The following is a 24552-nucleotide window of genomic DNA, read 5'->3' on the forward strand; positions in this document are numbered from 1 at the left end:
TCCCGAAAGGGAACTCCAAGGCGACCGTCGCGCCACCAAAAGAAAGAAAGGCAGGTTACGCGGGAAGGGACCGAGGTCGGAGGGCGCTCCTTCTCCAGCCGGGGGCAGCGGAACAGGGAGCTCAGTCCCGCCACCGGTGAGGACGTACGCGACGTGGCGGACTGCGGGGGTCGGGGCGGCGGCGGCAGCCACGGACGGCGCCCTCGGGGCGCGCCCGGCGCTAGGACCCGGCGAGCGGCGGCAGGGCGGGGGCAGCGCGCCTGCGCGGCGCTGTCCGGCGAGCGGGCGGGCTGCACCGGGCTGCACCGAGCCGCCCGGTAGCGGCGGCGGCAGCGGGAGGAGCAGCGGTAGCGTTCGGGCCGGGCGCAGGGCGGAGGCGGCGCTCGGCGCTGTCCGTTCAGCACCTGCGGGCGCCCCCGCCCCGCTCGTCTCGCTCGGCCCCGCCCGGAGGGGCGCGGGCACAGCCCCGCCGAGCCCCGCGGGGGCTGCAGCCGCCACCGCCTGCCCGCCTCCCTGAGCCCCGCGCCCGCAGCACCTGTGGGCAGCACCGGTGCCGTGATTTTTCTCCGTTTATTTTTTTTCTCTCTCCTTTATTTTTTTCCTTTTTTTATTTTGTGCTTTTGGCCACGTCCACCCAGGGAAAGGCCCTCCCCCTCCGGCACATCCCCGCGCCCCGGCACCGCAGCGCCCGCGTTCCCGGAGCATGGCCCCCCCTGCCCCTCCGCCGCGGCTGCAGTTACCACGGCCCCCCAGTGCCTGACTTCAGACGACGGCGGTGCAGCGCCGGGAGCCAGAGGCACCGGCTTTCTCTAGGAGCGGCCCCCGAGGAGCCGAACCGGCCGGAGCCCCTTCGCCCCCCCGGGCCTGGATCGGGGCTCGGTTTAGGCACCGACTGCCGCCGAGCAGCCGTCCCCTCACGGGCTTGCCGCCTGCCGTGCTTGCTTGGATGAGTCTGCGACATGCCTAATAAGAGACGAGATGGGCCAGGGCGACGAGAGCGACCGCATTGTGATCAACGTGGGAGGGACTAGGCACCAGACTTACCGCAGCACCCTGCGCACCCTGCCCGGCACTCGGCTAGCCTGGATCGCCGAGCCCGATGCCCACAGCCACTTCGACTATGACCCCCGCACGGACGAGTTTTTCTTTGACCGGCACCCGGGCGTCTTCGCCCATATCCTGAATTACTACCGCACTGGCAAGCTGCACTGCCCCGCGGACGTGTGCGGGCCCCTGTATGAGGAGGAGCTGGCCTTCTGGGGCATCGATGAGACCGATGTGGAGCCCTGCTGTTGGATGACCTATCGGCAGCACCGTGACGCCGAAGAGGCGCTGGACAGCTTTGGTGGGGCGCCCCTGGATAGCAGTGCCGAGGACGGAGACATAGATGGCACCGGAGACTCTGGTGATGGTGAAGAGGAGCTGGAAATGACAAAACGCCTAGCACTTAGTGATTCCCCAGATGGCAGGTCTGGGGGCTTCTGGAAACGGTGGCAGCCCCGCATCTGGGCACTCTTTGAGGATCCCTACTCCTCCAGATATGCAAGGGTAAGCTATCCAACCAGCACCCTCATCAAAACACTCGAACCTCCCTTCAGTCCCACTTCCTCCCAACATCATCAGTGTTATCTCCACTGTCAGAGCAGAGCAGCCATCCATGTGTAGCTATATAAAAAATCATACACAGGTTATAGGGATGTATCACTCTCCTGCAGGCCCATGCACTGGAGCACCAGTGGACACCAAGGCACCAGCATATGTACTCATATGTGGGCTTCCCAAGACCCTTGTTTTCTAGCAGTCTCCTAAAGGAGCACAGCTTGGGGCAGAGTCCCATTCACAAGCCAGGGAGATCTTCAGGTAATGTCCCTCCAATGCATAGATTTTTTTGCAGTCAGTAATTTCTCAGTAAAGAGAGACACCTTGTCCAACCCTCTTATGAGCTAACAGCTCTCCCTTCTTTATGAGATGGAGAAAGGATCATGGGAACAAGCAGTCCCTGAGAGACCAGGGCTTCTCAGTCTGGACTGGAAAGGGAGCCTCTTGCTTTCTCTGTTCTCCTACATACCATGTTAAATATTTATGATCATGCTTCTCTGAGAATGGGTAATTCAGTTCCTCACTTACCTCTCCACTCTGTCTTTTCCCTTGTGGGAAATGCAAAATATTAATCAGAGTAGAGGGTTCATTCATGTAAGAAGGGACACTCTGTGTGACAGGTTTCTTGCCTGGCGACTGAAGGACAACTCCTCCCCTCCCAGTGCCTGCAGTTGTTTTGGAAAGGGAATGCACACTGGTGCAGTTTACAGTGTGGCTGTGGCTAAACATGGTCTTGAACTGTCACCCGACTCCTCTAAGTAGGTACCTTTCATGCTATTACATAGGAGGATAATTACATTAATTAGGGCCCGATTTTTCTCCTGAAGTCAATGTAAACATTTACTTCAGGAGCAGCATCAGGATTAACCCCCAAGATTCCCCCATACCGATAAGCAGGAAAACAGGTGGAGGATAATGCCTTCACAAAGAAACTGGTTTGGATGGGTTTTACTCCTCTCTCCAGTGTACCTTTGTTATAACATAATTGCTGCCAGCCCTCGGTAGGGATGAGTGGTGCTTTGGTGTAGGAGGATGATCAGTGTTCTTGAGAAGTGAGATCAGATCAGGGCGCAAATTGGAGGGATGGAGGAAAGAAGTGGAAATGCAAGGAGCAGGGACTGGGGAACTGGTTGTGTATGAATGGGTGGTGGAACGGCAGCTGCTGGAGACTTTCCGTCTGAGCAGAGATCCCCAGCAGGGAGCCGCCAGGTCTGCAGGCTGAATGAATGGGGAAAGCTGGAGCAGAGCCTGGAATTCTATCTTGGTGCTTTTCTAAAGATTCTTCTTTGCATACCCTTTGGAGATTTCCTCCCTGAACAAAGAAGTTAATATTTTAAATGAATTCCTTTAAACAGCATGAAGGATAAAGGAATAATAAAATATTTAGCACAAGATGAAAGCATGATGCTGTTGAACTGCAGCTTTCAAATCCCTGATTTCTGCCAAGGGAACATGGAAGCATAGAGGGAAGGCTGGATAGTATCCTTCAAAAGGCTTAGCTAGCTCCCTTTAATCAAGCCCAATGTTAGCAGGCACTGAGTGGAATAGCAGATCTTTCTGGTGCCCAAGAATCTGTTGGTAAAACACATTTTAAGTCAAAGAAGTGTGCTAGTCCAAGACTTTGTGGAATGGTCCAAAGGTCAAATGGATAATGCTGTCCTAATGAAAGGGATAAAACAGAGACTAAAACACTCTTTTGCTTGGAAGCATTATGATATTTTAGGTCAAAGGGCAAAATCTGTAAGTAATGTTAAGAGTCTTTGTGATGTACAAGCTGTAATTCTAGGAGGATATAAATTCAATTTTGTAGTTCTCTACCAGTATTTTATTTGGAAATACACATTTTACAAAATGGTTTGGGTTTGTTGGTTATTTTTATGCAGTAGCTGTTATATTATATGTGCATACCTGATAGCTCTGATTTACCTCTAACTTGTTACTCCCTTAAAGGACTGTTAGAACTAGAGAAATATGAATTCTGGGCAAAGTTGAAGTGCATGCTGAATATTTCATGAGTTAAATACAATTTTTAAACTTGCATCTATGGAGATGTAGGCCGAATGCATTAATATTTTGCATGAAGGAAGATGGCTTTCATCATCAACACATGCACATGCTGTCCATTAAGAAGACATTATAAGATACTTAACATTTTATAATAAAAGCCATATGTTGTGGTTATAGATGTAAAAAGAGATGGGAGTTTGATTTATGCTCTTGTAACCTAACACAGACATTGCAAAAAGACCTTAAATTCACAATAGCTAATTTACAGTGAAATAATGGATAGCATCATTAACAAGTGATGGTATATTAAAGCAATTGTTAGTGAAGTACAGGCAACAAATTTACTGTTACCTCACTTTCAATTGTGTACACTGATTTCAGATACCAACTGCAATTCAGTCATGCAAAAAATTAAATTCACATTGCCATTCTGTCAAAAAATACCTCACAAAAATTTGTCATCCTCATTGGATCTGAGACTTGTACCAATGGTGGTTGTTAAATACATGTCTGGTGTTTATATATGGCACCAAAATAACATCTTAATATAAGCATCATTTTACATAACCATTAGACGGGTGCACTTGGAAAAGGGAAAAGAAAACAGTATATGAATATTAAGCTTAAATGAAAGCCTGCATATGTGAATAAATCAGGATTTCTCTGGGCTCTATCTGTACACTAATTCAGTGAATGTTTATGAACTGTCTACAAAGAGCTCAGCATCTACTCAAATTTAGCCATTCCTGGAGCGTTTTGATGGACACTGGTTGCAAATACATTTGACTGTTTTGCTTCACCAGCACCTAATGCATACTAAATTACATTGGTTCTCACTGTAGATGTCTGGGGAGACTGAAAGAGAACTTGTGTATGTCAGGCAAATCAGCTAACTCTGCAAGTTTTGTCTGCTTCTAAACTTATTTTGATAAAGCATAAGCTCCCACTCACTAATTGTTTGTCTTTAGGTGCAACAGAGGCAACGTTTTTTTTGTTGAAAGAATAGTGGCTGAGTTTAATTAAATTCTAGTTTTCTAAATAGTAATCTCTTAAATAAGGTAGTTGTTTCTAAAATAATGAAATACCTTTAAAAATTTCATTGCCTTCTTGTAGTAAGAAAAGGTAGCTTGGTTCAAATAACGGATATGGGTAACAGAGGCAAAGTCTGGTACCTGGAGGTCTGAAGAGAGTAAATGATGGAGAAGGTCAGATTTGCAGAGATACTGGGTGCATATGCAGACAGACAGGCATCCCAGTGGATTTTCAAAAGCATCTGATCAGGCAGCTAAAGATCACTGCACGTCAATGGATACTGTGCACCTCAACTGGTAAAACATTTCTTTTAAGCTTATAAGAACTGTCTTTCTTGTAGGGTCAGGCAACTTTGTAAATTATTTTTCATAAGTAGAGGCAAAGGTAGAAACACATTCAAAGTCACACAGAAAACTACACAGACAGACTAAGGAAGCACATCAGAGTTCTGTTGTTATAGGTGTCCTGCCTTCTGCACTCATATTATGGGCCCCTCACTATACAAATGTCTGAAAAATATTTTATTAGCAGCCTCTCTCCTTTATATTTATGTCTGATCATGCTGTTCTTAAACTAGCAAAGCTCCCACTGACTTCCTGGGGAGTTTGGCCTGCATATATCCAAGATGTTTGCCCCTTCCTTCCCGTCCTTCCCAGCAGGATAAGGTTGTGTTTAATTCACAGCTGGTAGGTCAGTCAGTGCTTGAGAACCAGGAGCTTTCAGCTGAGATTCTGCACTAGTACTCACATTCAAATCGGACAGTTAAGATTCATTAATGAACCCTCAGGAAGGCTTTTGTAGTCCTTCCAAAAAAACAGTTTTACTGTTTTAAAATAAAAGCTGGTTGGGGTGCTATGGAAAGTCCTCAACAGCTTGACTTGCCATCCTGGCATATGCTATACAGCTCTGCTCTGGAAGAGGAAAGGCTTATGGCAGAAGTCTGACTCACCTGTCCCTCGTGTTCTACCTTCATGTCCTGCAGAAGGATCTGCTTTCCTCAGTGGGTGATTTTTGAAGGGCGAGTTTCTGACACTGAGAAGGAGATAGGAAAAAGAAGAGTGGAGATGAGGAAAAGGTATTCCCCAGGGATTTCTTCCAGCATTCTTTGGTACATTCCAGAGCATTTCAACCTTGCTGTGTTCATTTAAACTGATTCTTTTCTATATGAGCTACATTCTTATGGGATCTTAGTTCCTGAATAACCATACTGTCTTGAGGCTTAGAGACTGGGGGAATTCTGCTCATCCTTTACCCTGGCCCAGTATGGCTAAAATCAGGAATTGGGGGAAGCATCAGGGATTTGGAATAGATACTCACCCCCCTTCACAAGGGGAGCTCATTCTGCAGCCATCTGATGCAGGACACACTGGAGTGTTCCATGGTGAGTGCTGAGGGAGAGAAAGGAGGAGAGCTGCCCCACATGCTTGCCCCTAACCACCACCAACCTCTCCCCAAAGGGAGATCTCAGCAAAGGGGGCCTGATGGAGCTGCTCTCCCATCTTGGGCCTTTCTGCAAGGTCTCCCCTGCAGAGGCATAGCTAATCCTGCACTGAAGCTGGCTGCAGTAATTCTCACCACATACTTTGACAATTAACGACACAGCCTAATTTTAACTGCACGCTGCATTACAGCTCTGGAAAAATTAGAATCTTTCCACATTAAATGAAGTTTCCCCTGCACTTGTAGCATAATGGAATTACAGACAGACATGTATTAACTACCATTCTGTCATTCATTATTAATATAGTTCCTAAAATCCCATTTTATTCCTATTTTCTCTCACTGAGGCACATGCTACTGCAAATCCTTATATAACCCATTAGTAAGCATGGTGTAGTCTTCTCTGCATCCTGTCCAAAGAAGCCTTTGCAATGCCAGCTAGAAAGTGTTCATCTCTCACATCCCATCCCATGTTCAGTCCCTATTGCATTAGCCAAGGTGGGAGCAGGCACACTCAGAAATAACTCCTGGGAATTGCCCTTTGACTTCAGAAGTAATGAATTCTAAAACCACCACCAAAAAAAGAGAAAAAAGGTCATAGCAGCCATGCAGAATCATGGCATCATTGATTTAAGTTGTTCAGAAACACATAGGAAGATATGATGTCTGCTCAGAACATCTTACAATCTCTTTGAAGTCACAACCTCATGGGGAGATGACAGGGATGATTTTACCCACCTGACAAATCTCTGGCTGGCTAGTACAGACTTGGCAGTTTTAATTTAAGGAAGGTTTTTTAATCCTTTTGCCTATTTCCAATTTTATTTCTATTATTCTAAAACCTTAAAAAAGAACAGCATATGTTGCCATTTAAATTTTTGTTTTAATCTTACTTAATTTTTATGTTTCTAGGTTACAAAATTTACTTGATTTATCCAAGGCTGTGATTGTATGGATCATACCATCATATGCACACACACACACACACACACACACACACACACATATAGCTATAGCTATAGATATATGCCTTCCTATCACTGCCGCCTCCTACGATGCTGAGTGGGATTTCCATATGAGGAAGGACTTAAAAATTAAACCATCCCAAAATACTTCTGAAAATGTAACCGTGGTGTCACCAAAATTGATGTGACTTTAGTGACTGGTTTCAGTATGATCTTTAGTCCTTTCTCTCTTTAATCCATCCCTGTGTGCCTTCAGTTATTTTCTTTGCTCTTCTCCTAACATTTTCCATTTTGACTAGGAGAAAAAGGCAACAAAATACTGGTATCATCTGTTGGTATATCATGAGACAAAGGATAAAAGGATCTGTGGATCAATTATAATATTTCTATTTTAGAACTGCTCACAAAAATGTGATATATTAGACTATACCTAGGGAAACTATTTTTTCCTCATGTTTTTCCTTCTCCTGTGCAGTCTAGTGTTCTATGGTATTTATCTCTTTATTTGTAAAAATACATGACTGATCTGTGTGTGTTTCTGATAGTACTTTAGTAAAGTATATACATATTGCCTTGCTTTTAAAAGAAGGAGAGATGTGAGCATATCAGCAACAGAGGGTCCAGCCTTACTGCCATTGAAATTCAGTGTCAAAATTACCACCAACTTCAAGGATACAAATGAATTTTCCTGCAGTGTGGCTCAGGCTAACATTAATTGCAGTGTACTGCTTTTTTAAATGGATGCATTGCATATTTCCATTCCAAAGCACTGAAGTGCAATAGATCTTGGCAGTGTATTGGGAACATACATATTCAGGTATATATTTTCATAATCATTTAAAGCTATGAGCATCTTCAGCACATTGCATCAAAACATAGAGCTCTAATACTGGCAAAGCTCTTAACGATCTCACTGGCATTTTTTCTGCAATAACTATAGAATACATCCCCATCCAAAACACATGACTTCAATTAATGGTCAACCAAATCATATCCAAGCTCGGTATTTCAGAATAAAAAGGGCAAGCAAAGGTATTCAGATTGAAGAATTGAGCCTTAATTGAGAATCAAGGGTCTAATGCATTCTTATGCAAATACAGATGGCAAAACTGAGATTCCATTTTGTATACGCTTGATTTAATGACATTTCAGTGTATTCATGGGGGTAAGAACAGCCATTTTGAGATCTTTGCAATTGTATTACAATTAGCTTCTCAGTTACTATATGCTGGATTTGATCTGAGGAGAGAACAGCATTAGAAGGCTGACTTGGCTTTCTCTGCTGAGTATTGCATTACATAAATATGTGATTCACTCCAAATGGCACACAGGAGTGTTAGGATCTGATGAAACCAAAGAAATCTATGAAGAACCACCCCCTCCCCCTGGAATATAAACCAAATGCTGTCATTTCTCAAAAAAAATTTACATCTCTCTCCTGTGCTCACTAAGGACTCAGATTTTGCTGTCTTCACTCCTACTCCTGTAGTGATAGCTTACTCCAGGAATATCCCCGCATCCTTCAGGCTGAGAACAAGGTACCACCCAGCATGGGTAAAGGTGAAAGGACCAGGCCCTAATTGATTCTCATTTCTGATTTATAAGATATAGTGGGGGCTCTAATAAATCATGCTATAAAAATTATGAATAAATCTCAGTCCAAGGCTTTTTGCAGTGATTGCTTATGATGTAAGACCCTTTAATGACAGCAAGTTAAAATTGCACTGTAATGGCCCTCTGTAAATGCAATAAATCTTGGGTTTCAGTGAGTGTGGACAGGCAGCAATGTGTGTGCTGCACATGAGCTACCACCACAGGCTCACGCTGCTGGCACACACTTATGTAACTCTGTTGATCCTTCAGGAGCAGCAGTAGATCTTTGCACTGCTAGACTACTTGCAGAAAATATTTGCTCAAGACCATTGTGGTGGTGTGACTGCATGAAATGGCTTAAAATATCCTAATGACTTTTTATGTGAAAAACTGGTAAAGAATGCCCCCATTAAGAACGAATAAAATAGATTATTTGGTTTTAAATAACAAAGGCAAAACCCATTCCTGTGAGGTCACATAATTTCCCAGAGACAAATACAAGTTAAGCCAAGCATTTTAGTCTGCACCAGCAAATCAAATCCATCTTCTTTCCTGAATTTCCTGGACCATCATCTCAACATTCACAAAAAAATTTAAAAGGTGCACAGAAACACACCAACAAGATAACAGCTCTTTGTTTCAATGGCAGAAGAATCCTTGTTCTTATTCACCTTTGTTCTCAAAAAAAACCCCACATTTAAAACATTATCTGCATTTCCCTATTCAACTACAGAAAGATATGGTCGCTTCAGGTTGCTTGACATGCATCATCAATTCAGCTGCAAATTTCACATTAAAAATTCATTCCAATAACCTTTTTATATTTTTCAGTTTGGATTCTTAACAGTCATGATTACACTAGATCAATTGACAGGTATAGATGGTAGAGGCCAATTTTGTGATTTATCCAGTTATTAATGAAATGAAAACCTTTAATCAGGATTCTTCTAATTTTTTAATAGATTTCCCAAAAATGAATAGAGAGAAACTCCTAATGATGCTGAGCACCTACAACCTTCAGTGGAAAGGAGGTCATGTCTTACAGCACAAAAGAACATGGGCAAGGGCAAAAGATACCATCAGCAAAATCCTATCTCACCTTGCAGGGCCACTGTCACCACTACCACTGATTTTAGTGGAATCCAGCCAGAGACCCATGCAGACCTATTTCAGGCAAAAGTTTTCAGGGTGAGGACAAGTGTGCAATTGCCACAGCACTCAATGCCAAAGCATTTGCCTTCACAGCAGCCTCTGATCTCTACTCTAAAAACAAGACAAGATGATGTCAGCCACATTGCGCTATTCCCGTTTCTTTTTTTAGCATGGATCTCCCCATTGCTTCTAGTGTGGAGTTCTGCAAGAAATCTAGTGACAGTACATCTTAGCACTTCTTGGGAATGTGTCCCGCATAATGCAGAACTCATTTTAACTCAGGCTTTTTCAGTAAAGCACTTCTAAGGAGAAACCAAGAACTGCCTAACTGTGCTTTGATAGCTCAGTCAGTACCAGTCTGAGTCAATTGCTGGCAGGTGGCCTTTGGGTTTCTTTTTTTGGGGCTGTAGCAGATTAGCTTAGGTCTGAATTTTGCTTAAGCAATAGTGAAATTTAGTGCTCAGCTGATATGAGTTCAATGTTTATCTTACCAAGAAGTCCCAAAGGTGCTAGTGATTTTATTAAAAGACCTAATGTAAATTTCAAAACTGTATAGATTACTTGAAATGTTATTTATATCTAAGCAGCAAGAAATCAATAGTGCAAAAGTGCATCCATTGTTCTAAAGAAAACACCTTTTGGAGAACCTGCTCTGCTAAGAAAAGTTGAGTTTACCTTATAAGTGTCAGTGACTTGGGTGAAAGGCAAATGAAAAATTTGAGGTTCAATTGCAATTCTATAACATCTTCAGCTCCAAACCACAAATTTATCTTCATGTTTTTACTACCATCAGCTACAGCAATTCCTAAAATTGCACATTTACTATCCTCAAAGGATATCTTGGCTAGGACAGCAGGGCAAGCCTTTATTCTTACTAAGTGATCTTTAACATTCATTCAGAACAGTCCACACGTCCCTAGAAATATACACAGACCTACACAGTGTGAATTGACTGGAAAGCAAAAAAAAAAAAAAAAAGAGGCCAACAAAATAAAACCCACCAATCTAAACCCTCCCTCAAAGCAGAGACTTGGAGAGACTTAGACTGATGATTCCAAGCAACTGAATTGGTGTAGCTCGTCAAGTGACCATTTGTTAGCAGATCTGACTAAAGCCATTATGTGTGCATCCTGCTAACTTGCCTATGTTAACTCTGAAGAACCCTGTCAGGAATTCCAGCTACTCTCTCCAGCATGCCAGCAGGACAAAGTCAAGCCACACTGGTATAGCTCAGCAATAAAGGTTTGCAGTGGCATGAGCACACAAATATGTTATATTAGCTCTGTGAGCTGTGTCATTTGTCTGTGCTTTAGCCTTTTTAATTTTCTATGAATTTTAGTGTGTGTGGAATCATACAAGACATTTAGTCTTAGCATGTCATTCTCAAAACAGGAAAACAACTTTTCTCAGGTTTGCACTTGGTTTTCTCTCCTTTACTGCTCTATGTTTATTGCAGTAACTAGCACAACAGGGTTACAATCTGTGTTGACACCTCTAAATGCTGGGTTACCATAATGCTGGTTACCATAAACCCAGCAATATAACAGTAAGCGTCTCTGGGAGGAATTTTACACTATACTCAAACCAACCTGGACTGCAGCAGAAGATCACCCAAAGCTGTGATTCTCCAAAGGTGCAGTATGCGTGTGAGCTGTGATACCCACTGCAGACAGCAGGGCTGGGCACCCACCATCTCTCTGTCGCTCCTGCATCATGGAAATCCAGCAGTCAGTTCCTACGTCTTCACTTCTGAGGTCACACTCACAGAAGAGTGTCGTCATATGAGTTCAAACTTAGAACAAAACACTAACCTTGCAGATGTAAACGTATATTCATTTTCCCCTGTGCTTACGGTGTTGCTTCTGCCTGTGCCCACAACTGTGTTAGTATTGTTGGCAACTGCTTTATATCAAGACCTTCTTAATGCCCATAACTTTTCTTCGCTAGCAGACACAGTTCTTCAAAAGTACTTGCTGAATACACAGTCGAATAAAAACAAGAGGTATTAGTAGTGTGAAACACTTCCCTAGATGCAATAATCTAGCTGACACTGGGGTTTTTTGCTTAGAATGTGAAATTTCAGGTTTAATATCTTCCTCCAACTGTAGGATTTCAAATTTTCATCCATCTGTGCTCAAGAGACTTCCCAGCTTCAGACAGCTGCATAATCCAGGCAGTTAGTGAAGTTGATCCCATTTGCACAGCGTGACTAATTCACAAACCAATATATTGGGTATGTGGCAAAGCAGCATTTCCCAATAATGTGGAACTAAGAAGCTGTTCCTGTGTGGCAATTCCAGGCTACTGAATTCAGCAAGATTAATTGCAGGAAACAGATAGATGTAGTGAGATTGTGGAGAGAGTGTACCTACAACGTGACAACACTTGATTCTATTTCCAATCACTCAGCTCAAAGTTGGTTCCTGATAGGAAATAACCACGCTGTCGACATGCAGTTGACTCCAGAATGAGCTACATGCAATGATTTAGTGTAGCCCCTCTGGAGAAGGGACATACAAAGTGCACAAAGAAATAAGAGAGGATACAAAGAAGTAGAGGATACACAGAAGTAGTGAGAGCTTCTTTACCCCAGAGTCTGAGCAGTTCCGCCACTCTCAAAAGTGGGCTCCCAAGGCAGTGTGAGGACACATCACATAATTTGTTTTGAACAGACCTACATCTCCCAGAGCTATCAATCTGTCACCTTTCAGTCATGCCATGTAAATAGAAGCGTTCACAACATCTTTGAAGGCTGCCTTTTCATCAATACTTTAACGTAATCATTCTTTTAATTTAAATGGAAATTGATTACTTTTTATTACTTTTGAATAAAAGTGCATTATCATCATTAAAGGAAAGTGATCTGAATTAAACTCTTGCCAAGATAAATGTAACTGGGAAAAGCACCAGAACAAGCTTTTGCAAGATAAGGGTCTTTTACAGCACGTATGCTTTAGTGCTGGTATAAACAACCAACACTAAAGTGATCAGTAACATTCTAGCTATGACATTCACTGCCTTCATGATACATGTAATACTAGTTCAAAATCTTACTGGAAACTGTGAAGGGTATATTGGTAAATATCCCTCTCTGCTGTAATTTACCTAATATCGGAGTCTTGCCAGGGGCTCTAATGAAGCAGAGGCAATTTTGCAGTTTTACCATCTGTTATCAAATCTACTGCTCTAACAGAAACACAATCGTATTAGAATTTAGAAGTGACAAACATTGAAAAAAAATTTCTTTCATTGTTTAAATGGCTTTGCTGTGTGGACTAAAGGACAAAACATCTGGACAATAAATAAAATGTTAAAAAAAGAATATCTAGTTAAAAAACAAGATATAGCAGAAGAATGTCATGGTGATAGAGTTCTTCTACATAACCACAACACGACAAAGAGGTGTAAATAAGAAATCGTTACATTCCACAACCTTCAGATTTAGATTTCAATCCATGGTAATATATCCTACTTTTATATCCTGTAGGAGGAAAAGAAAAATCTGCTTTAAAATATGACTCTCATTGAAAATTTGAAAAATTCTACATCTATGCTAATATTTAGGACCCTAGGATCAAATTGTAGAGTACTTAGAAATTGAATTCTCCTGTCCCTCTATTCCATCCTAAGTAAGGACCTGTAGGGTAAAAACTCCAAGGAACAGGACAGTTTAGCTTCACTTATGTGAAGTGGACTAAAAATGAATAGTTAATATTTATATGAATCATTGTCAGTGTCAAGTAAGATGAAGCTTATAAAAATAGAAACAAATCAGGGAATGAGTTTTAAGACTCAGTGGGTAAATGCCTCTTTATGTACAGTATTATTTGTAGATATTTTTGTAATCTGTTCTGTCATCTTGTCTCTTAAATTATTAGAAAGGAAGAAAGGAGGAACTACAGCAAATGTAGAAGAAAGAGAAAACTTAACTGGAAACTGTGGCAGGAATACGAGCAAAAGCCAGGAAGTTCAGAGCTGTGTTCTGAGGCTTCTTGTTCCCTGTATGTTCCACTGCAAAACCGTTCCAGCCTCTTTCATAATTAAGCATGTAGATTTCCCTTTTGCCACAAGAGGAATGGTGTTTTCAAGATGCTGTGTTTGACATCCAAAAGGCCCATTAGTGCATCTGAAAATGTACTGAAAACAAGCTAAACACAAGCGTGTTTCAGACACTGGGCTAACTCATGTCAGTGGTCCCAGTAAGCCTCAGACATCCTGCTGTAGCAAACTATAAATGTTGATCTCACAAAGGTGGCCATAACAGGAAATTCAGAATCAGATCCTGATTTTCTAGTTCCCTTTAGTGTTGGTGACACCTGCAGATGATCTCTTTAGGTCTATCCCCAAAGGTTCTTAAGCTAGGTATTGAAAACATTTTAAAATGCCAGCTGTGATGGCTTTGTGTGTCTATTATCATCATCTGAGAAGGAGACTACCAGTACTAACATCTCCCTGCAGGATGAAGGTTCTCTTAAGTCTTCCTCATTTATGGAAATACTTTTAAAAGCTCCTATAAAAAGGAAAAGACAAAATATTATTTAGAATTTTAAAGAAGTATTCAATATTGAAGTGCAAAATACTCGCAACAGTTTGGATAAAAATCCAAAGGAAAGGGGCACATCAACAAGGCTTTTGCTGGGTTCTTGTAAACAGGAGAAGTTACCTTTCAGATGGAGGGATCTGGGGAGGTCATCTGTATTTTCATTCCACTAGAAGGTGGAGAACTCTGCTAGGAAGCAATTGAAGCCATTTGTTCCCTTACACGGAGTCTTATGTTATACAACTTCCATCAAACAGGAATTAAACTTGGGTAGAGGAGGCATCTAGTCTTTTCCCTGTATCTCTGTGGTTATGGAATACTGCGTAGTGGGACTGCATATCCATAGGCTTTTGTAGTTGCAAAACCTACAGTAGAAATCCCTTTCTGTGACATCTCTTGCTCTTCCCTTTGACAAGCAAAGGATCAAAAAAAAAAAAGACTTCTACTATGAGCTTGTCTGTGACTGTCCAGTTACAGCAGTAGTTTGGCCTGAAGATCTTCCTACAAGAGCTGCAGTGTACACAGATGGCAAAGGGCAAAGGGCTCAGAAATACATTCAGAAAAAAAGCAGCAGAAAATTTATGTATGGAATCTACATTCACAAGCCCTGCACCATATTTACTAAGAGACCATGAGCTGTATTTTGAGAGGCACATCAATAAAAATTTGGATACAAATGGAAAAAAGTATCTTCTCATTCACTACTTGCACTGCATGCAGTATGAGCTGTAATCAAGAATAATTTCAAGATGACAGGAAGCTATCAAGCTGCATAATTCCTGCTCACTGTGAGTTTTCACTGCAGTCCTGCTATTAAAATGCCCGTAGGCCACAGAGATGCTCTTAAGCCAACTTAGTAGCCCAAAGGATGAATCCTTCTAGTTAACAAAAGTCACCATGCTCTGCAGCTTGGGGTAGAATACCTTTTTTCTTAAAATACACCTGCCTTCATCATCCTGGTTCTGAATCTGCTGTGCTGAAGCACTGATTGTGTTTTTAACACTCACATGTATAAAGAGACAAACCAAAAGCAAAGTCACCAGGCATGTCACCAGCCCCTCTTCAGCATTTATTCCACAGCCTTATTTGTCTTTCAAATCCAGCTATGAGGGAGGGGAAAGGCTGATGAATTTTTCTGGGGTTGTGTTTTCAGAAACTTTGCAGATGATGTTCAGGGAGCCGTCTCACAACACACAGACTTTTTGGCTATCAGCTTTTTAAGTATCAGCAGTATTATGTGTTCTGCAGTTTCAGATCAAGCTGGTTGAATAACTGTAGATAAGTTTTCTTTGCAGCAGGACAAGACTTTTTTTCCCCTCCCATTTTTCCTCCCCTCTACAAAAGAAGGTCTGTTCAAAGTTTCTCCCTTTTCTCCATGAGAAAATTCCCAAAGTTTTTTTCCCCCAGTATTAGTTTCTTTTTCTCCCCTCACATTTACCTAAAAAAAAGAAAAGTGAAAAAGTATAATGGTAGTCAGAAATAAAGAACAAAGCAGCAAAGTTTAAAAGAGAATGGCCAAAACATAAAGAATTTTCTGCATAAAATTTTGCTGAAATCTTTGGATAAGGAGTAAATCTTGTCATCTGAAGTCTGCAGGACAAATATGACAGATTTTTTTGGAATAATTTCAAGGAGAAAGAGAATCCTTTTTTCCCAAATTGCCTTTATAATTTCTATTGAGTTGTTTACAAATATACATCTTCTGGTTGCAGTCCTTTAGGCTTTTTTTTTTTTTTTTGAGGTGGTTTTAGGTTGGTTTGTTTGTGTTTCAATTGGCTGAGAATAAAAACAGATTTCCATGTAGATCAGGAAAACACAGGCTTGTTCATGAATATTCCTTCAAATGAGTCTCAGCCTGGCTCTGTGTTTCTCTAGCCCTTTCTGGACACAAAACTACTTTCCTTTAAGAAGGACCAACACTTTCCTGTCCTTCTGATTGTTCCTTTTTCACCCAGAGGCTGCAGATGAAAGTTCTGGACTTTAACAGCATTTTAATTGTTTTGGATAACTGGTCTGCTCACAGAGCATGGGATGCTATGCAGTGGAGGAACTGCAGTTGTCATCAGACATTAGAAGGACACTCTTGAAGCGGAACTACAGAAAATAGTGCTTCCAATGTAAGCAATGAGAAGGAAAATGCCTGGAGTAGGATGAAGCAGCAGTAAATAGGAGATGGGAGGAGGTTTCAAAATTAGAAGAACAAATCACAGTGGGGAGAGGGAAGTCTCACCCTTCAATCTTCACTAGACATTGAAGAACAAATAGTGCTCAGAGCCTGGAAGGGGAATGTAGGATGACAAATCACCAGCCTACTAGCAGAGACACAAGACTGTCAAGAGCCTGAAATCTCAGACTGTGGCATCTTAACAGTAAATCCTTTTCCAGCAAGGTGAGAACAACCTAATCAGAATAATTCAAATGAGTTAGCAATATGCCAGTATTTTCTGCATGTGCCACAAGCAAGAACACAAACTCTCACAAGAGCCCAGGAAGAAGGAAATTTGCAATACTAGATTTTGTGATCAAAAGTGCATATTTTACAGTTGTGAGCTTGCCAAAGAGTAAAAAAAGGTTAGGTTCCACAGTGAAAAGTCTCATGTATTATCACTGGTGAACTTGAGGATTTTGGATGGTGCATTCTGATGCCCTTGTTTTATTCTGGAGCCTGTGAAAGTCAAAGACCTTTGATGGCAGCACAAGAGCTTGATAGGGAAGAAAAAATAAATTAAAAAAAAAAAAAAAGAGGCTAACTTCATCTTTTTAAGAGCTTTAGGACACAGACCTCAGTGTCCTGCACAAGAATTACAGCCTTCACCACACAATGACTCCTTTCAGCTGTGATCAAAGACTAAATGGGATTTCAGGAGAAAACAGCTGGCCTAATAAATATATAGGGAAAGTGAGAGGGAACCACAGGTTCTTGCCCTGTCATTCTGATAGATGCTGTGCAAGTGTCAGTGTCAGTTCCCATAGGTATTATTCTGGGGATTATGCCTTAACTCCATGGGACAGTTAGCACTCCTTTGACCTTGGTTGATCACATTAATTAAAAGAAACAAAGCAAAACAACAAAAACACCAAAGAAGTCTACTGTAAATGTGCAATCTTGAATTGATAATGAAATGAAGGCTAATGAAAAGATGTGGCTTCTTAATGTATTCTGGCCACTGAGGACTCCAGTATGAATATACGTTCAAGATTCAGTGGTGGATACGGTGATGGAGCTGAAGTATCAAGGAGAGATAAGGGAGCAGACAAGAAGTACAATCTTGTGTAAGAAGCATAGGAATGCATCAACTCTTGATGTGACTTCAGATGTGACCTCTGGCAAGTCAGAACTATTTGATAGTGATTTACGTCTAAAATCAGGATAATTATGTATCTATCTTATTTGGGTATTGTGGAGATTAATTAATATATGTACAGTAATTTGGAGATAAATTGGAGATAATGGATGAATTCCCAGTATTGTGTTTGCCCCAAGCAGGTGAAATGAGGAAATCTTTCTGACACAGAAAGAACCAAAGTTGTTCTCAAAATAAATCCGTGGGATTAGAAGGCAATTTTACCTTTGCTTCCTTCTGATTATTCAGCATTTCTCATAAGATTGACAGGAAATAAGAAAGCAAAGCTTTCACAGATCAGGGAGGTAAAATTTAGGAACATTTAACACTGTATACAAAGCCTTTCTAAATGACAGATAAAAATTCAGAAGATTCTTTCTTCTGATGATAAATTAACACAGGGCACACCCAGTAGAGTATGCCCAACAGACAGATCTGCTAGATAACTTAAAACAAAGTTTAATAAAGGAATACCTATATCCCCAAATAGGTGTTTTAAAACAGAACATGTAAAATGAAGTACTAGCAGACGTAATCATACTCTACACTTTAACTGGCTCCAGTTTGTAGCAATCTCCTAAAGCCAGAAACTAGTCTAGGTGTAATTCACCCATTGTGTCCACAATCTTAAGTATACATCAACCCTGAAGTGGAAATAGAACAAAGCCTTGGGTTTTATCTTGGCTGTTGTCAGAAACACATTTCCTTCCCAGAACAGTCAGACTAAGTATGAGCTGAGAGCTGTGTCTAGCAAAGTGGATCTCTTCAGAGACAACCAGCACCCTACAGAATTAGATGCCAGAGCAGATGCTGTGTATGCTGAAGCCTGACATATGCTGAAGCTCCCTGAGCAATCACATAAAGACACAAACCATAGAGGGAGCAGTCACCGTTTTCTCAGCTGGGTTGGCTTTATCTCCAGGATCATCTTTACATTACAAGACCTCTGACATAAAGGCATCTGACAGATATTGAAGAAAAGCTATTTGCTTCCTGAGAAAACATTCAGCCAGAAGTGGCAGAGGTACTATTACAGATCAGGATGAGAAGCAAAGTCAGGATAGACACAACAGATGACAGACCTCTTCTGTGCTTGGCAGCATGTTGGGACAGGGAGTAGTTAATTATTCTCCTGAAGACTCAAGGAGCAAGGCAGATAATACAAGAGTTGCACAACTTCTTTGTAGATACCAGTCTCTTTGAAAATCCTTTTTGACCAGGATGCAGACCAGAGTGTGTTGGAAAGATATGAACAGCGCCAGCACTTGCTAGTGCGTCTCCACTTTAACAGTCTGGTAACTTGCTATAGAAGATTAGAAGATGTCTAGGTACCTTTAAGAGACCATTAGATTCTACACCCTCCCCCCCCCCCCCCCAAAAAAAAAAAAAAAGCACTGCTTTTGAAGAAAGAATTCTAAATCATATTTACATAGTTTTGGTTGTGTATGGCATACAGGGAAGCCTGAAATTGCTTATATCCTGGTTGTCCAATTCAAGGGACAAAAAGTGTCAAATTTGACTCCCTGCTTTTTTTTTTGCTAGAGCAATTCCTGAAGGTACCATGAATTACAATTACTTCTCTTCCAAATGGAAGAACAAGGGAAGGCTGCTGAAATTTTAACAAAAAGACCCCACACCTTTCTTCCCCAGTGCGCATTGATTATAATTAATGTGAAGTTAATCAAAACTCAAAGGAAAAAAAAAAAAAGGTCAGAAAGCATTTTTAATAGAAATATGTTCCCCAGTCAATTGCTTGCTTTTCAGGCTTTAGCAGTATTGTCATTTCAATACTTATGCAACCACTTGAGAACTTTCTAGCTCTCAATTTTACTTCAAAAGCAGAAACTTCTCACCAACAAACCCCTTCAGGTCCAAGCCCAAGAACTTTTCTTTCATAAAGGAAAAGGGGAAAAAGGGAAAAAAAAAAGAAGGAATGAGCTTCCTTTTAAGTCCCCTTCACACTTTCAGCCTCCTCAGATGCCACCACTGCATCAGAGAAGAAACTATCAGGCATCTTCCTTCCTGCTTACTGCAGATCAAGTCAAGGGCACTTTGAATCATCCAGGAGACACTGCCTCATAACACACAGCCCTTGCAGAAAGAATCCTCCAGGGAAATCAGTGTATGGCAGATCTCCTATTGCACCAGGTTAACAACATATATCCCTGTCCTTTTAGCACAGCTTGGAAGAAATGGCATTTGCTTAAGCTACATAGCCAGAAAGCATGCTTTAAAAACACACCCTGTAATCAACTGTCTGTTCGTAACGTTTATGACTTGGCAGATTGACTTGCACATCAGGCACACATTTTGATGGTTAATTCTGAGCCCTAATGCAGCAGAGCAGTCTTCTATCTGGCTGGTGTCTATCCTTTTCAAAAGGCAAAGGAGTGCATAAATTATGTTTAAAAAGAGGTAGGCATTTTCTACCCACAGTGTAGAGTCACTGTAGGTGGATTATTATCCAGGAATACTGAAGAGGTAGGAAGTCTGTGATTTAACCCATTCTTTGTAGTCTCCTTGCCTGCTATTGTTTTTATTGCCTACAGCCTGAAATTATCCATATGACAGGATTTTTCAAGTAGTTCAGCAGCACAGCAACTGCATTTCAGACAGTTAGGAGGAGTTAAAACCCTAAATCAAGGATTTTATTCTGAAATAATACTAGGGAAGCCCTGCAGTAGCATTCAGTTGCCTCTGTGGATGTTGGCAACTATGAAGTTGTTTCAGTTTACTCCTTTTAATATTTCCTTTACAGACCCTGCACTACAGATGCCATATATTAACACAACAGGATGAACTCTAAACCATCCTACACATGACCAGCAGGATTTTGAAGCCTGTTTCTTCTGCAGTATCTTTACTACTGGGAAAACAGCAAGCAATAGCTTTCATACTGCAGAGACATTTGTACATTAGGATACTTTAGCTAATACAAATAGGCATAGAGATGTTCAGCTGAACAGAACCACCTGCACTTTCTCCAGTTGAGAACTTGGCCTTCTACACTGAGCTCAAAGAAAACATTCTGAATTGTGATTAAAAAAAAAAAAAATCAGCTCCAGGGCTACATTCCAGTGATTTGCCTGCAAGTAGTCAACAGCAAGCATCTTCAACAACAGGACCTATAGGAAGAGCTAAGAAAAGAAGACTTTATGAATGCTTAAGATGAGCTTTGGATTATCTTAGGTATCACTGTTCAACTTCTACATGTAGTATTTATGCAAATAGCATGTTATTTTACTAATCCATAACATCTTTTTCCAGAAATTCAAAATAATTGACAAAAAGGACTTAATCTTTTCAGTACTTGTAGTGATATGCAAGTGTTCTTCAATTTTTCTCACAAAATGTGCAAACTGAGGCAATGAAATGTCCCACTTTTTATTTCTTTTTTTCCGAGCTATTCAAAAGAAATCATTAAGAGAAGTGAGAAAGGAATCTTGTCTCCTACTACTTAAAACAAAAACAAGCCCCTAGATTTCACCAGACTCACTACTGTAAATAGGTCTAAACAGGTCAAAGCATTAATGCTAAATCCAGGAGTACCTGTGCTGTGCTTAGTTCCAATGGATGTTGCTCTAAAATCCAGCATTTTTTCCCTGACAATTGCAACAAAGGCTCTGTATTTTCCAGGCAGACTGGCATCTGTCACAACAGCTTGGGTTTTTTCCCTGAATACCAATCTTTGTTCTCTAGAAAACAAACAAATGTCTTACAAAACTCAACAAATGCCTCCAAGATGCAGGCAGGGACACAGGCTTGTTCTCATCCCTTCCTGACCACACTCAGGGGAGAAGGCCAATGAGGCCTCTGAGAGACAGGCCAGGTAAGGTGAGTGGGGGGAAATGTTGCTATTGTGACTAAAATAAAAGCTGCACCTTGTTATTCAACAGAGCTGGTCACGTTTGAGGGCAAGAATGAGAGAGGAATCCCTCATGAGGGGAGTGCACAGAAACATTTCACTCCTCTCCTTGGCAGCAGTAGAGCAGTTGCCCTTTTCACCTTCCTTCTTGCCTGCAGATGCTACCCTTAGTGACTTGGCCATAACAGCTTGCAAGGTGCTCAGTTTAGAACTGTCACCAATGAACTGAAATTCTTATTTCTACTCTGAACCTTAGGGGCACTTGGCAGAATTTCCATCATAGTCAGACATCTCCTACCCCATAACAAAGGATACTAAATAGCACAACAAATCCTTCATCTTCCTTCAACTCCCTGTTCATGGGATTGCCCAAGGGTCTCATTTTAAATTCCACTTGTATGGAATTTATCCCTTCATATTCCCATTTCTTCTTATAGCAATGCTTTAGTTAATCAATTGAGATCAGCCATCATACATGGAGCATCAAAGTTCAGACTTCTTGGTAAACAGAAGGCTGGGCAAGGACTGACTACCCTAAACTCCTGAGGAAGGTCTCTGTTAAATAAAGCACTGCTCAGCTCTTCTCCTGGACTTCTTGAGTAGTTGTTTAATAATTGACCCCTGCCACCCTGTACTAGCTGACATAGCTGAGCTGAAATTCTTATCTGTGATCTTGTCAGGGACAAAATTTTTGTTCTGCAACTTCTTCCACTTTCCACCAAAATAGAATATGAAGAAAGGAGAATTTTCTTTTCCCAGTCTTTTGTAACACAAATTACAGGGCATGACTTTAAGATAACATATGCATTAAGGGCACCATCACCATATATCTAAATTTGGTTTTGCCAAATGTTGCTGCTCAGGAATACATAGAGAGATTTAAAAAAAACCCACTTTCCTACCATGAAAAATTTACACAAGATTCCCCCCAAAAAATTAAAATCAAAATTACTTAAAAAGCTTACTTCAGCCGTTATTCCTTTATCATCCTGAATGTTTTTCAGTGCTTTCTTGGAGGAACAGTCAGAGGCCCGGCTAAAGAACAAGAACATGCTATGCCAGCTTATTAACAAGGGAGGCTAACATTGCTTTCAGTGGTAATTAACATGAGCAGAGAAGAACCTTAATTTATATAGATAAATACACCCATACATGAAAAGTTAAACTCTGAAAAACGTTTCTTTTCTAATCACGTTTCTTCTAGCTGGAGACTAGAAAAGACATCTTTCTGCAGAAAACAGAGATACTCTCCCAGCATTAACCTCTGGGCCTTAAATCATTCTATTTTTAAATTCAGGAAAGTTACTGGGATTTTTTTAGTAAGTAAGTTTCATACTTGTCTTGAACCCTGAAAAGATGAGCCAGTAACAGCCTATGTGTTTGTTTCTAAAGGTTTGACTTACAACTAATTACATAATCCCTATGCATTTGTGAATATTTCTAAAGCATTCATAAAATAGTTGTCCACTCATTCCACCACCAGCCATCTGTGGTAAAGCCTTTGGCCCCTGTGTCAGAGTCCACCAATCAGCCCAGTTTTCCCTTTGTGTGGTCCTAAGCTTGTGCCCCTCTTTAAGAAAGGGATAACACCAGTGGAAACAGGTGTTTAAATGCTATTTCTCAGTACCTGTGTCTATATTTTCTTTTATTGCCTATATACTGTACCTTTTCTTAGCAGAATGTTTTCCCCTGACAAGGTGACAGAAGCAAAGGCAGTACATCAACACCCATGTATACAATTTTAAATCCCATGCTGCTTCACTATAGGAAAATGGACTTTCCCAGGGAGAGGGATGCTTTCCCCAAAGATGGCTGTCATCTTGGGACTCCACTTCCAGATCCCTTAGCTGAGAGTTCAGTTGTTATGTTTTAAGATCACCTTTTGTCAAGGATCACCCCAAGGAAGAATTTACTGAGAAGCTAGTGGTTTAAAAGGCTGAAAATAGAAGAGGTTAACCCTTATTAAGGTATCTGATGAATTCAGGCATCCACTGTAATCTGCCACACTACATCTATAGAAGAATTAGATGCCACATTGCTTATACAGTGCACACAGCTACTGTGACTTTCTTAGGAGCCTGACTTTACCTACCCCTAGCTTGTAGCCTCTTTTAAGGGAAGAGCATGAAGCAGCACAGCTTTAGGTTTTATCTGACTGTAGCAGGGCGTATTGGCAGCTGCAATACTGGGAGCTCAGAGATCCAGTGCAGCAGCCTGGATGCTATCCATCTAATTTCAGTATCTAATCTCTCTAGACACTTATAATATGCCACTCACTGGTGTGCTCCATCTTAGCTGATAGTCAAATCATTTAATACAAGTGGGTAGCAAAGTAGGTGACAGGCTGATTGATGGCAACGTTTTCATTTAAAGCTATACAACACCACCAGACAGAGGTCTAGAGCAGTTCAGGAGCAGAGCCCTGCCTAAATTTGTGTGTATCCATGCAAGTTTATCACACCAAAGTGTGCCTTATACAATCTACTGAATCATTTTCCTAAAATGAAGTTGAGCTACCTCAAATCCATTTCTTAAAGCAAAGAGCATCAGCATATCACTGGATACTTAAGAGTGAGATGAATGACAGAGTTATCATTTCTCCCTCTTGACAATGAGATTCTGCTTTTCCACTACTTTATGGTGACCAAAAAGACTTCTTGAAGCTACCTGTATTTTAACTGTGATTTGCCTCAGTGGCAAAGCTGGTGCTGTTTGACAACAAGCACATACATGCAACAACACTGCTCATGCTTGGTATCATAGCTCTGTCCTGCATGTCATGTGAGTGGGAATCAGACAAAATCTTCGAGGCAAATTTGGAGCCCATCATTTACTACAAGTAGATGAGGGAAGCCAGCAAGCACCAAAAGCACAGATGGAAATATAGAGATGCTCCTGTAGAGAGTGGTTCCTGCATATTAATACCCGTAATTGAAGCCTGGGAAACCCCTTGCCTCTCCTGCTTGAAGATCCCAGAAGGACAGACTGGAGCCCAGAAGGAGTGCCACAAAAAGT

General features: G+C 41.3%; 1 protein-coding gene across 5 annotated transcripts in view; it reads left to right on the top strand.

Moving 5' to 3' along the window:
- Nucleotides 1-963: 963 nt before the first annotated feature.
- Nucleotides 964-24552, top strand: part of KCNC1 (potassium voltage-gated channel subfamily C member 1) — a 92475-nt gene continuing 68886 nt past the window's right edge. For 4 of the 5 annotated variants that reach the window (XM_054390316.1, XM_054390317.1, XM_054390318.1 and 1 more), the window contains exon 1: nucleotides 979-1548. In XM_054390316.1, the coding sequence (XP_054246291.1) occupies nucleotides 979-1548 (570 nt within the window). Of the gene's footprint in view, nucleotides 1549-24552 lie in introns of all 5 variants that reach the window. The other variant, XM_054390319.1, reaches the window with a different exon arrangement.

This window comes from Indicator indicator, chromosome 21, assembly GCF_027791375.1.
Source record: "Indicator indicator isolate 239-I01 chromosome 21, UM_Iind_1.1, whole genome shotgun sequence".
NCBI lineage: Eukaryota > Metazoa > Chordata > Aves > Piciformes > Indicatoridae > Indicator > Indicator indicator.